Source organism: Oryza brachyantha, chromosome 2, assembly GCF_000231095.2.
Source record: "Oryza brachyantha chromosome 2, ObraRS2, whole genome shotgun sequence".
In the NCBI taxonomy this organism is placed as follows: Eukaryota; Viridiplantae; Streptophyta; class Magnoliopsida; order Poales; family Poaceae; genus Oryza; species Oryza brachyantha.
Window position 1 is genome coordinate 17,339,865 of NC_023164.2, and position 12,589 is coordinate 17,352,453.

A 12,589-nucleotide genomic window follows, 5' to 3' on the forward strand; every position below is an offset into this window, starting at 1 on the left:
GCGAAGACGTGCTCAGCGACGACACGCCGCCCACCACCTCCATTGGCGCCTCCTCCTCCTCCTCCGGTTTCGCGCTGCCGTGTACGTGGTGCGGGTGTGGCCGTCGACGACGAGGGGCAAGATAAGCGCGGAGCGAGCTTATCTCGTGGAGGTGCGGGGATTGCTGACGTGTGGGCCCGCGCGAGCGTCTTGGGCCCACCTGTCGGCGAGAGAAAGGTGGTCATGCGGCTCGTGTCCTACGACTCCCGGCATACGTGGCGTGGCCACGGTCAATGGGCAGCCGATTTCTGTACAGGAGGCACAGCTGCACCCTGCGTGGCTTCTCCTGGGGACGCCACGTTGCACATGGAACGGCCTCCTATTTCTTGCCTGGGCCCGGGCCGCCGCAAGGCCCGCTTGCTCCCGGAGCCGGGCCATATTGAGCCCAGTGATGCGGGTGTATGCTGCTGGGCTGGCCCACGTCGACGGCGCTGCTGGGCCCGGCGCCGGCGTGGAGTGAGCCCGTGGTCTCCGGGCAAGTGGCAGCACGAAGAAACCTAACACGTGCAGGAACATGCCTTCAGATCATTGAGCACACAGTGGTGATTATACTGTCATATACACCATAATACATGGTACTTTCGAGCTGTGATAATACATGGCCGTTGAGACGTTACTGATGAAGACGACGAACGTTTAGTCTATCATAAGACCATTTTCTAGTAGTCCGAGGGGACTAAAAACGTGGTTCTTTTTAGCTTAGGCTAGGTTTAGTTTTTAAAAACTTTTTCCAAAAACATCACATCGAATCTTTAGACATCTAAATAAGCATTAAATATATATATGAACATTAAAATTTATACAGTTATGAAGAAAATCGTGAGACAAATCTTTTGAGCCTAATTAGACCATGATTAGCTATAAGTGCTACATTAACCACCATGTGCTATTGACGGATTAATTAGTCTCAAAAAAATCGTCTCACGGTTTTCGGCAGAATCTAAAATTTATTTTATAATTAGACTACGTTTAATACTTTAAATATACGACGTCGATTTGACCTCCCACCTAAAAATTTTGCTTATCTAAACGCAGCCTTATCGTGAATTTGTGACGTCGCCGATGACCGTGGTTAAGACGTGACTAGAAAGCAAGCGTGGCTTGCCACGTGCAAATAGGATAGCTTAATTGAGTCTACTATACATTTTCAAGTTATTCAATATGAAATGATTTCTAAAAAAATTAGATAAAAGCCTATCTAATTTATGCGATCTCTCCAGGGTTTAAAACGTGCATACAACATTCAATTTCCAAAGCTAAAAAAGCTAAACACCTTTAAATTTATATTCTTTTCATGCTAATAATTATGATGCGAAATAAAACTTTATCCACTTCCTTTAGCACCCACCTTATTGCTTCTCTCTATAATGATGAAACTCATAATAAGACTCCTTGCTAACTGTTTTTTGAGGCATAGTGGTTACCCTAGGTCCTCTTAAAGAATATGGCCATATGGGCAAAACACTCACTTTGTTTTTCTCAAAAAATAAAGATAAAACCATAAAGTTAAAAATAAGTAGGGATAGAAACACCAATAAAGTTGAATATAATGGGAAGAATGCAAATGCCTCTATTGAATAGCAAAATTCATATTTGATTTATATTCTATAGCTTAGTTAATCAGACAATAAATGACTTAGGACTTATTAGTATCTCAATCCTTAAATATATTTTAAAAGATTCTAGAGATAAATATGTACAAATGTTTGTCAACATTCACTCTAAAATCTCTTATATTAAAGTACCAATGTAATACTTTTTAACCGTAGGATTTTTAAAAACACATTGTTATATTATAAAGAGAAAATCTGCTCCATACCATTGAGTTTACATCGATTCAACATTGACTTTGTCGAGTTCTAAGATATACCCTCGGTTAGCAGTTTTCTCTACAATACACCCTTGGATCTTATGCATTTGTAATAAATGTCTAAAATGTCTTTAGACATACAAGATTAACTATTAATTTATCATGTTAGAAGCTCGAGAAAACTATGAAATTTTTTCCTATCATTCTAACAAATCATTATAGTTTGTGGGTATCGTTTAAGATCGAGAAAATATTTTTCCAAAAAATAAAATATGAAAAAAAATCTTAAAAGATACCCACAAACTATAATGATTTGTTAGAATGCTAGCAAAAATTTTCATAATTTTCTCGATCTTCTAACATGACAAATTAATAGTCAATCTTGTATGTCTAAAGGGTATTTTGGATATTTATTATAAATGTATAGGATCCAAGGGTATATTGTAGATAAAATTACTAACCAAGGGTATATCTTAGAACTCGACAAAGTTAATGGTTGATCGTTGAATCGATGCAAACTCAATGATATGGAGTAGATTTTCTAAAAAGAAATAGTTAAATCTTACCCACCATGATACCTGCATTTACGATATAATTATATTTACACATGTAAATTTCAGTACTTTCTATCTAACTTTTTTTGTGATACACAATATATATGATGATTAGGATAAAAATAATTGATTATGTATTTAATAGAGTAGAATGCATATAAACATATTGACATATAAAACAACTAGGATGCACAAAGCGTTTATTTTTCAAGTTAATTATGAAATAAGGAATAACCATATTTTATATTTTAGCTTTAGTTTTAAAGTCACTAGCCACACGTACATATAAATATTTGACCTATAGGTTATATTTTTTTCTCAAAAATCTTTCCAACTTATGGTCACGTGCATCAGCAATAGTAGGATCTTGAAATGTCCGTGGGACAAACATGTTGAGTAAAAAACTGTAAACTTTTTGGATGAGTAGTGTTCAAAGCCTATTTTTTTTCATCTCAACCAATCGTAGGGGCCATTATTTGGTTTTTAGGGAAAAAAATCAATCAATATATTTTTTAAAAATAATTTATGAATAAAACTTTTATATATATACTTTTTAGTAATCTAAAAGCGACAAATAGTTTATTAATATTTGTATCTAGTTCCAAAATCCATTAGTACTGTTCAAATATAAGATCATTTTCATCCCATTTAGCTTGTCATAAATAAGTTCATTTCTAAATAATAATTATATTTGAGATTGTAAAAGTAAGAAATAAATGTATTAGAAATTAAAATAAATAAAATAAAGATAATTGTTGTCAGTATGCCACCCTCTGCCTGCACGGTGGCACCTGCGCCTGCACACTGTAATTCGGTGTAGTACTGGTAGGCTGGTAGCAGTGCACCTGCAACTCCATATTTTGGTGGTGTTTAGTTGGAAAAAACTTTTGGCAAAAAAGTCACATCGAATGTTTGACTAAATATTGGAGAAGGTTTTCGGACACGAATGAAAAAACAAATTTCAGATTTCACATGGAAACCGCTAGATGAATTTTTGAGTCTAATTAATCCATCATTAGCACATGTTGATTACTGTATCATTTATGGCTAATCATGTCGTAATTAGATTTAAAAGATTTGTCCCACGATTTCCTTTATAACTATGTAATTAATTTTAATATTTATATATATTTAATACTTTATTAAATATTTAAAGATTCGATGTGATGTTTTTAGACACAGACCTATGTACTCCTACGAGCTGTAGCACTTGTCATTTCCGAGGCTCAAAAGCACGTTGTGCCACACTGCCACTGCCACGCGCGGGAAGAAGAAAACACGCGGGAAGAAGAAAGAAGCGGGGTGGTAGTAGCACCAGCAAGCAAATCCGACGGCTCTCCGGAGGAAGCAAAAGCTCGATTTATTGTTGCGCCACGTGGCATGTTCTTCGCCCGAGAAATTGCACGGCATTCGGTATTAGAGAAGAGATGACATTACTTTACCAACAGGATTGGTAATCAAATTCAGAAGGCAGATCACGTCGGACGTCAGGTGGAAGTGAGATTACCAGAAAAAACATTTGATTTCTTTCCAGAAAAAAACATTTGATTTCTTTCCAGAACTGTTGTTTTTAACCTTTTTTTACTCATCGTGTAAGTCACAGCATTGTAAAGTCAGAACACATTGATGACCACACTAAGATATGATTTTCAGAGTTCTTGTATAATGTAATACTACTGCCTTCCCATCTACTGTATTTCACGGATTGGCCAGTTCACCCCAAATTTAAACTGAGAGAAATAAAAATGAATGGTCATGTAACAAATTTTCGACTGACTGAAAATCTGAAATGGCACCTAGAGTGTACAAAATCTGAAGCTATGAACCCGAAGAGCTGGGATCCTCTGTAGCATGTACTATTACAGAGATAAACAGTACAGTGAATTTGTACTGATTTTTAATCGTTGAATCAGACATGAATGGATCAGATCTGATTGCTACGGTGCTGCAGTGACTGTGGCTACAACATTTGTGCACGGAATTTTTTTTCACTGCGCAACTCACATGAACAACGATCCTCTGTTAGAATCCGGACCCATCTTTGAGTTACAACTTACAAATAGGAATCGGGTATGCTTTGCCAATTCTCTCACTTGAAGAACTAACAAGCTCATCTATTTTGCTAGTTTTCACAGCATACGGAACACTCGAACTGCGTCTCGGTTCATCGGGTTCCCCTTGTAGATGGTCATCGTCTCCTCGTCGAGATCAACCAAGACGGTGCACAGGGTGTACAGCGTTGGGCCGGTCATGTAGATCGGGTACTTGCCGTCAGCCGTGTCGCCGAGCAGCGAGAGCGCCTTCTCCTTGGAGTCCGGCGACCACTCCGCCGCTCTCCTCTCCCTGGCCATGGAGTTCTCGTCGTGAACCTGCGTTCACCGGTATGTTTCATCGGTCATGGAGGCTGGCCATGGAAATGGAAGAAACGGTTGTTGCTAGCCTTACCTGCTCCACCTGGAGATGGCGGTACATGTTGGCGTGGAAGAAGGGCGCCGCGCCGGCCTCGCGCACGGAGAAGCGGTTGCCGGAGGCGGTCTCGACGTTGACGATCCGCCGCCGCCGGACGTCCATCAGGTTGTAGCTGTGGCCGACCGACATGTCCGGCGAGGTCACCGTCTGCTCCAGAAACGCGCACACGCTGATCGATCCGTATAAGCTACTACACCGATGAGATGAGAAAACGAGCTGATGTGTTGTGAGTTACGTTCATGGCGTCGTCGAGGCTCGTCGCTTCGAGGAGGTCGCGCGACACGAAGTTCCGGGCGATGGCGCCGGCAACGACCTCGCCGCGCGCCGGCGGGACAGAGTCGAGGGTGAACGCCTGACAAGACCTGTCAGAACTTGGAAACGGTTGAAAATGGAAGTTTCAGAGTGACACTGACACCCACCACGCCATTGCTGTTGAAGCCGAAGGCGCAGGTCGGGAGCTCGCCGGCGTAGGTGTAGGCGGTGAACGACGACGAGCCGTCCGGCGACGTGGCCTTCACCACGTACCTGGAAACGACAGAGGCTTTTCAATGGGGCTGAGCGGCTGCCGGCTGTTCGTCAGGGCGAGCGAGAAGAGGTGAGGTGAGGGTGGCCGGATCAGCGGCTACCGTACGTGTGGCCGAGCAGCGCGACGTTGGCGTCCTCGTTGTGTCCGGCGATCGCCGTCGACTCGCTGACGAGCAGCACGTCCGAGCAGTCGTCGTCGGCTTCTTCCTCGTCGTGGTGATGATCCTCATTGGTGATGAACGGCAGGATCTCCTTCCTGAAGTTGACCAAAATTACCTGTCACTCGCACGTGTCAGCACAATTAAGATGTCCTACCTCCATCCAAAACACACTTGATCTTAAATCCACATGTCCTTGCAACCATTAAAAACACTCAAAAGGTAATAATGCATCTTTATATATTTTAAATCAATTGATGCACATTTTGAACATTGCCAGTCACCCAATATATTGATTTGATTATTAGTTATCAGTATAAAACCTATAAAAATTGTATTCTCTTGTATTTTAATAAATGGAAGGGTTGATTTTTTTCACACTTCTAACCATTCATTTTATTAAAAAAACTTACATAAATATATTTTAATTATAACTTACATTTTCACATACTTATAACTTTTTAAAAAGAACGAATATTCAACTTATGTACTTAAAAAGTCGATGACATTATCTATTAAAATATATTTAATAAATGAGGCAACAAAGTTATAATAGTTTAACTTGAACACTAGTATAGCCGTGTCAATTTTACAAGTTGACTCAATATTTAAATAGATATTGATGGTTAAATTTAAACATATTGGTAATTGGTACACATGTTTTACTCACACTGTCCAAAAATACAATGACATAAACGAGTTCAACTTTCTCCAACAATGTAAGTATATTTTCACCTACCTACGCATCACAATCAGTTATTATTTAATTTTTCTTACTTACTTTTCTATCTTCACTGATCATAATCTCTTAACCTTAATCTCTCAAACAGAGCGAGTACCAAACAACACTTAGATTTTGTGACCTGGGAGTTAAAAAAGAAGACGCAAACAAGAGAGGGCGAAATAAGAGGTGATTGTTTGATTTTTTTCCAAAAAAGTCCAATAACATTCTTATAAATAAAAATAATTTATGAATAAAAATTTTATGTACGTATTCTTAGCAATTTAAAAAGCAAAGGATAAAAAATAAACTTCGGTGAGAAAACCCTAAAATTAACTCTAAATTTAAAATTAAAAATTCAAATTTTAGTTTGCTACTGTAAACATAAAAAATATAATTATAGTCATTATACATGTAGGAGTGGGACCCCGCTGCCGTCGGCCGTCCCCACCAGCTCGTCCCAGTACCGCGGGTACCTCGCGCGGTTGGCGTCCCGGAGCGCATCGACGAGCGGCCGCCCCGGCGCCGTTGCCGCGAACGGGAGCAGCTGCTGCCGCAGCACGGCGTCGCCGCGCATCCTGCTCCGGATGGCCTCGCCGAACCGCCGCCCCACGGCGAGCCCCAGCGCGTACCCGTCGGCACACCGGCCGGCGTCGAACACGTCCACCTCGCCCCCGCCGGCGGCATCCACGGCACCCATCTTGCGACCCCGAGGAGCAGCAATCTTTTGGTGCCTTATCTGCAACAAGCCAGGTACTCCTATGTATTATTGATAGCTATGGTGCAATCGGCTTCGTAGAGTTGCGGGTTCATGGACTTGAATACTTGTTGGCCCAGTTTGTAATTTAGCCCAAACTAGAAAGCAAGTGTGGCTTTGCCACGCACAAAGAGATAAACTTAATTGAGCCTACTGCTCATTATAAATTTGTAAACTATATTAGGACCCATACAGGTATATACATATCCGATGGACTTAAACATAATTTTTCTTACAGTGTATTTCGATATTGATGACACATGTGCTTTATTTTCTACCTCTGCCCCTAAATGAAATTCTCTTCTTTTCTGTAGCATGTGTATATTAACTAGATAGTTTGATGATAAGTTTTTAGTTTTATATTATAAAGGAGATGACATTATTTAAATATTACTTTGCTATACAATACATTTGCGATTTGCGTTTTACTCTATAGACAGACATAAAAATAGTGGATACCTACATTATTTATTTGTATACTTAGAAAAAAACCGTGCGTTGTACTGGGTTAAGTTAGTATTAACTGTATAAATTTAAATAAGTTTTGAAAATAAATTATACGTCGAGTTATGTATAGTAAACTGTGATCAACATATAATTGATTGGGAAGACGATTATAATTGAGAATATTAAATTACGCTCAATACTATAAATGCATTAAATAAAAAAGATGGTGGCACACTAAAACAACCTTTTATGTTATTTTTAAATAAGTTCTATGGGTCCTCACTCTTTAATTTTTTATCCGATACAAATATTCAATATTAAATATTGCATAAGAACCTCTTAATTTTCAATTTTTTACCTTTCTCTTTTTTTTTCTTTTTTCTGTTTTTCTACTTTATTTTTCCCATATAGGCTCTTCTTCTCCCCATAACAGCCTTGTCGTGTAATTTTAGAACAATGGATTGAATCCGATTTAGACGTGAATTTCATATGAATAACTTTGTACATAAATAAATTATTTATATGTAGAAATATTGTACAACAATCAAACTAATCTACACTAAAATCACAATAAAAATGATTTATTTTGAGAATTTATATTTGTTTAGGTGATAAACAGAACTATAAAATTTGAGACTAAAATATTTTAACAATTAATTTGGCACCTGCACTAATTATAGACGTGTTAGAAAAAATAAAATTAAATATGATTTTCAGTGGACAAAGGCCAAGTAAAAATTTCTATTAAACACCTCGAACACAGAAACTTTTGGTAGAGAGCTAACCATTCCATCCATTGAACTACAGGTCACTTTTGAAGTCTTGAAGTCTTGGACGCAAGTAATATATATATATATATATATATATATATATATATATATATATATATATATATATATATATATATATATATATATATATATATATATATATATATATATATATATATATATATATATATATCTATATATATATATATATATATATATATATATATATATATATATATATATATATATAGAGAGAGGACATGGCAGCAGAGAGATAGGCAGGCTCCGATGGATAGCACGTCACGTGGCACGTTGCATTGCTCGAAAAATACACTCCAGCCATCGCATGAGCTGTCCCTAGGCACAAAACGAAAATTCTTGACGCTATCACAACGCTAAATACTTATCTAACCAAACAATATAAAACAGGTAGGGTCATGACAAGTGTCAGTTTTTGGTTTCATCTTATTTCTTATTTTCTTGGCATGTTTTGCATTCTAGTAGCCTTTGATTCGAATATTTGATGATATATTTGGTCTTTATGTACTCGAAATTCGAATATAGAGATTAACTTGAGTTGCATGCTGCTTGCAGTAATTCATTGTGCTGAGATTTGCATAATCTTGCAAATTGATTATTATTTTAATTTTAGTGTCTTAATTTTCCATATCCAATAAATAGCTAAATAAATGACACAGATTTTTATTTTTGCACCCAATAGTTACAATCATACACTCTAAAATACATCAAGCTTAATTTAAAATGGTTTCACAATTTGGACAATTTCGTTCGTACCCTTATTTTGATCTTTAATATTGATTTTATCTCTCTTTTTAGGTTTTTCATTTTTATGCCTGTTTTTTTAACTCAATACCTCCTTAATCCAAAGTATACTAACGGTGTTAAATCAGCTTTTAAAAATATCATTTTACCCTTTGTCAAAAATTTTATTTTTATTCTTGTTTATTTTATAATCTGTGGTTTTGCCCTCCGTGGTAAATTACATGGTATATATACATCAAGAGAGCATTATTAAGAAGGGGCGCGAGGGTCACCTGGCTAGAGGGCACGGTGAAGCCGTCGACGCCGGCAAATACGCTGCCGACAACCTCCGCGGGCGCGGCGAGCTTGCTGTTCTTCGCGGCTCCCGAAGTCGGCGAAGAGGGAGGAGGAGAAGGCGCGGCGAGGATTTTTGGCGGGGGCGGAGTGGCCGGAAGACGAAGCGGGGTCATCTCCCCTTGGCCGCTTCAGGCCGGGCGAGGCAGCCGGAGGAGGAGGAGGCGCTCATGACGCGAGGGTGCGGGACTGCCGGGGCGGACGAGATGGGCAGATGGCCTGTGAGCGGGACGGGGAATCCAATCCTATCTGTTCGCCCAGCTGAGCTATGGCCAGTGACACGTGGGTAGAACGAGAAGAGTGCACATCAAATTCTCACGTCCGCTGACTTATTTTCTGCGTTGAATCTGTTCGTTCAAGTCTTGCAGCGGATGTTCTCTCTGGTTCCTCACAGTTTGATATATGTGTCTCGACATGCTCGTCTGCTCGAAGTACATGTCCCTTGATCAGCTTCCGAAAGAGAATTGCACGATAGAGCAAGCGTAATTCCTTTCGTTCTCAGAACATGTTTTGATGTTTTTAGGTGCGATATTTCAGAGACTGAACGAATGCAAGATATCAGAATACAGATAAATGGCATTCGGTCATACGCGGTCAGACAGCCACTGTAACTCGTCAAGGAAATGAGAATAATATACAACAGTAATCTTCGCCGTTCCATAAGTCCGTAAAATACCAATTTCTAATGTCCCGGGAGGCTCTAGCTGCACATTTTAGTGAGAAGAACAAAGGAAGTTACTCAGGGTTACAGGCAGGCTACACACTGTTTGTTGGCAAAAAAAAAATCGAAAATGTTGAGAAACAAGCACACAGGAAAATTACAGCCGGCTGTTCACTTGACGATCTCTGGTATACTGCCTGCACGATTCAATCAGCTCTCTGTCTCTGCAGATTAGATATGGTAACCATGCAGATAAGTCAGAACGTCTGAGCATGATGGCTATACAAGGCCTATAGATTCACAAAATCAAATGTTCAAATAACAGGAAGCAGTAATGGAATTGTGTAGGAGCATTCTACACTTACTGATCCCTGGTTCTGCTGCTGCTTCTCCTTCTGCTTTCGCTTCCTCTCGTTTCGCCTCTTCACCCAGGGCTTCTCTTCCTCCACTGGTGCTTCTGCCTCTTTGCTGACAGTTCCTGTAATCTGCCCAAAGGACTCTTTGGCGCCAGATGTTACATCGCCGAAGAAGTCCTTCACCTTGTCGACCACAGTTTTGAGCTCTTCTTTCTTTGGGAGCTGGGATAAGCAGTACGCTTACTGTTAGTGACTTCCTACCTTGCTCAAGACAAGCTTACTGAAAAATGAACATTTTCACATTTTCCATATAAAATGCCTATCACCCTCACTGAACTGCATAGAAGCTCGTTTCCAGGACAACATATTCTGAGCTAGCTACTACCACTGTCTACTGGGAGACTAAACTGATCAGTAAAAATCTAGCAAATTTCTGGGATAAAGCAAGACTAATGGATAACAATTAATTTTTCGGGGGACTTCAATTCTTACATTCATGAGAAATTGCTGTGCAGTAACTTCATAAAATTTAACAAGAAACAAGAAATGGTGCCAGCGAAACGTACTTCGATCACATTACTTGTTGTCAGCGCAGACCTCAGGTTCGCATTCTCCTGTTCAACCAGATCAGATGAGTAAATTGGCACTGTCAATTTTGACTTCAATAGCAGAAAGTCACACACAAAGCTTTCGAGGACCGAGAAAATTACCACAACTTTGTAGCCATATCGAAACTCATTCTCGGTCTTCAGCACCCGGTACTGCTCTTTTGCAGTATCTATTATCTCATCCTCATCCTTCAGAAAAAAACAGATCATGAGACAGGCGCATCAAATCACTCGACCAGCCTTAGAAATCTACACGAATGGATCGCGTAAGCAAACACGTGGCGCTAATTACTTTGTAGATGACAGCGGCAAGGTTTCTGGCAAGCGTGTCCTTGTATATGTACTTGCCGAGGAAGTTGTCCTTCGCCGCCAGCATAATCTTCGCCGTCGTGCCGCCGGTGACGACGTTGAGCGGGTACCAGAAGTACACCTGCAGAGGATGGAGATAAGCACAGACCTTGATCACACGCACGGCAATGGCCGATGGGGGAGGGGAACCGAGAATTCCAGCGGCGGGCACAAACATTGGCGGTGCGGATGAAGATGACGAAGCGCGGGTTGCCGTCGTCCTCGATCTTGGGGAGCGACGGCATGCGCTGCTGCTGCGACCGCCGGTCCGACCACCCCCTCCCCCGCGCCTCCACCACCAGCGCGGCGCGCCTCTGCCCCACGGCCGCCTGCAGCCGCCTCGGCGCCGCCCTCACGAGCATGAACCCTCCCCCTCCCGCCTCGCCGACGCCGTGCCACAGCTGCCGCAGCCGCGCCGGCGCCGGCGAAGATGCGCTCAGCGACGACACGCCGCCCACCATCTCCATTGGCGCCTCCTCCTCCTCCGGTTTCGCGCTGCCGTGTACGTGGTGCGGGTGTGGCCGTCGACGACGAGGACTGGGAGAAGCAGTGGAGGAGAGGAGGTGGCAAGATAAGCGCGGAGGCTTCAGCTTATCTCGTGGGGGGGTGGCTGCTGACGCGTGGGCCCGCGCGAGAGTCCCGGGCCCACCTGTCGGCGAGAGGAAGGGTGGTCATGCGGCTCCTGTTCTACGACTCCCGGCATACGTGGCGTGGCCACGGTCAATGGACACCCGATTTCTGTAGAGAAGGCACAGCTGCAGTCTGCGTGGCTTCTCCTGGGGACGCCACGTTGCACATGGAACGGCCTCCTATTTCTTGCCTGGGCCCGGGCCGCCGCAAGGCCCGCTTGCTCCCGGAGACGGGCCAGATTGAGCCCAGGGATGCGGATGTACGCTGCTGGGCCGGCCAACGTCGACGGCGGTGCTGGGCCCGGCGCCGGCGTGGAGTGAGCCCGTGGTCTCCGGGCAAGTGGCAGCACGAAGAGACCTAACACGTGTAAGGAACATGCCTTCAGATCTGCGAGCACACAGTGGTGATTATTCTCTATAATTATACTGTTATATACACCATAATACATGGTACTTTCGAGCTGTGATAATACATGGTCGTTGAGACGTCACTGATGAAGACGACGAATGTTTAGCCTATCATAAGACCATTTCTAGTAGTCCGAGGGGACACTAAAAACGTGGTTCTTTTTAGCGTATTGTGAATTTGTGACGTCGCCGATGACCATGGTTAAGACGGGA

General features: G+C 41.8%; 2 protein-coding genes across 5 annotated transcripts; both read right to left on the bottom strand.

The window, feature by feature from the left end:
* Window positions 1-4,117: 4,117 nt before the first annotated feature.
* LOC102699290 lies at window positions 4,118-9,833 on the bottom strand. Of its 3 annotated transcripts, none has more exons than XM_040520967.1 (7): window positions 9,306-9,833; window positions 6,753-7,015; window positions 5,504-5,653; window positions 5,292-5,397; window positions 5,108-5,224; window positions 4,849-5,019; window positions 4,118-4,772 (listed from the first exon to the last, which is right to left on the bottom strand). In XM_040520967.1, the coding sequence occupies exons 1-7, from the start codon at window positions 9,480-9,482 to the stop codon at window positions 4,533-4,535; spliced, it is 1,224 nt and encodes a 407-aa protein (XP_040376901.1). In that variant the 5' UTR covers window positions 9,483-9,833; the 3' UTR covers window positions 4,118-4,532. The 3 variants fall into 3 exon arrangements, with proteins under 3 accessions (XP_040376901.1, XP_040376900.1, XP_040376902.1); XM_040520966.1 differs by having other exon boundaries at window positions 5,504-5,673; window positions 6,689-7,015; XM_040520968.1 differs by lacking the exon at window positions 9,306-9,833 and adding an exon at window positions 8,266-8,305 and having other exon boundaries at window positions 5,504-5,673; window positions 6,689-7,015.
* A 127-nt stretch (window positions 9,834-9,960) lies between these two features.
* LOC102722271 (protein HHL1, chloroplastic) lies at window positions 9,961-11,886 on the bottom strand. 2 transcript variants are annotated; one of them, XM_015843589.2, is made up of 7 exons: window positions 11,516-11,886; window positions 11,284-11,421; window positions 11,094-11,180; window positions 10,950-10,997; window positions 10,393-10,605; window positions 10,189-10,251; window positions 9,961-10,070 (listed from the first exon to the last, which is right to left on the bottom strand). In XM_015843589.2, the coding sequence occupies exons 1-6, from the start codon at window positions 11,804-11,806 to the stop codon at window positions 10,234-10,236; spliced, it is 795 nt and encodes a 264-aa protein (XP_015699075.2). In that variant the 5' UTR covers window positions 11,807-11,886; the 3' UTR covers window positions 9,961-10,070; window positions 10,189-10,233. The 2 variants fall into 2 exon arrangements, with proteins under 2 accessions (XP_015699075.2, XP_040376903.1); XM_040520969.1 differs by lacking the exon at window positions 9,961-10,070 and having other exon boundaries at window positions 10,160-10,251; window positions 11,516-11,885.
* Window positions 11,887-12,589: the final 703 nt, after the last annotated feature.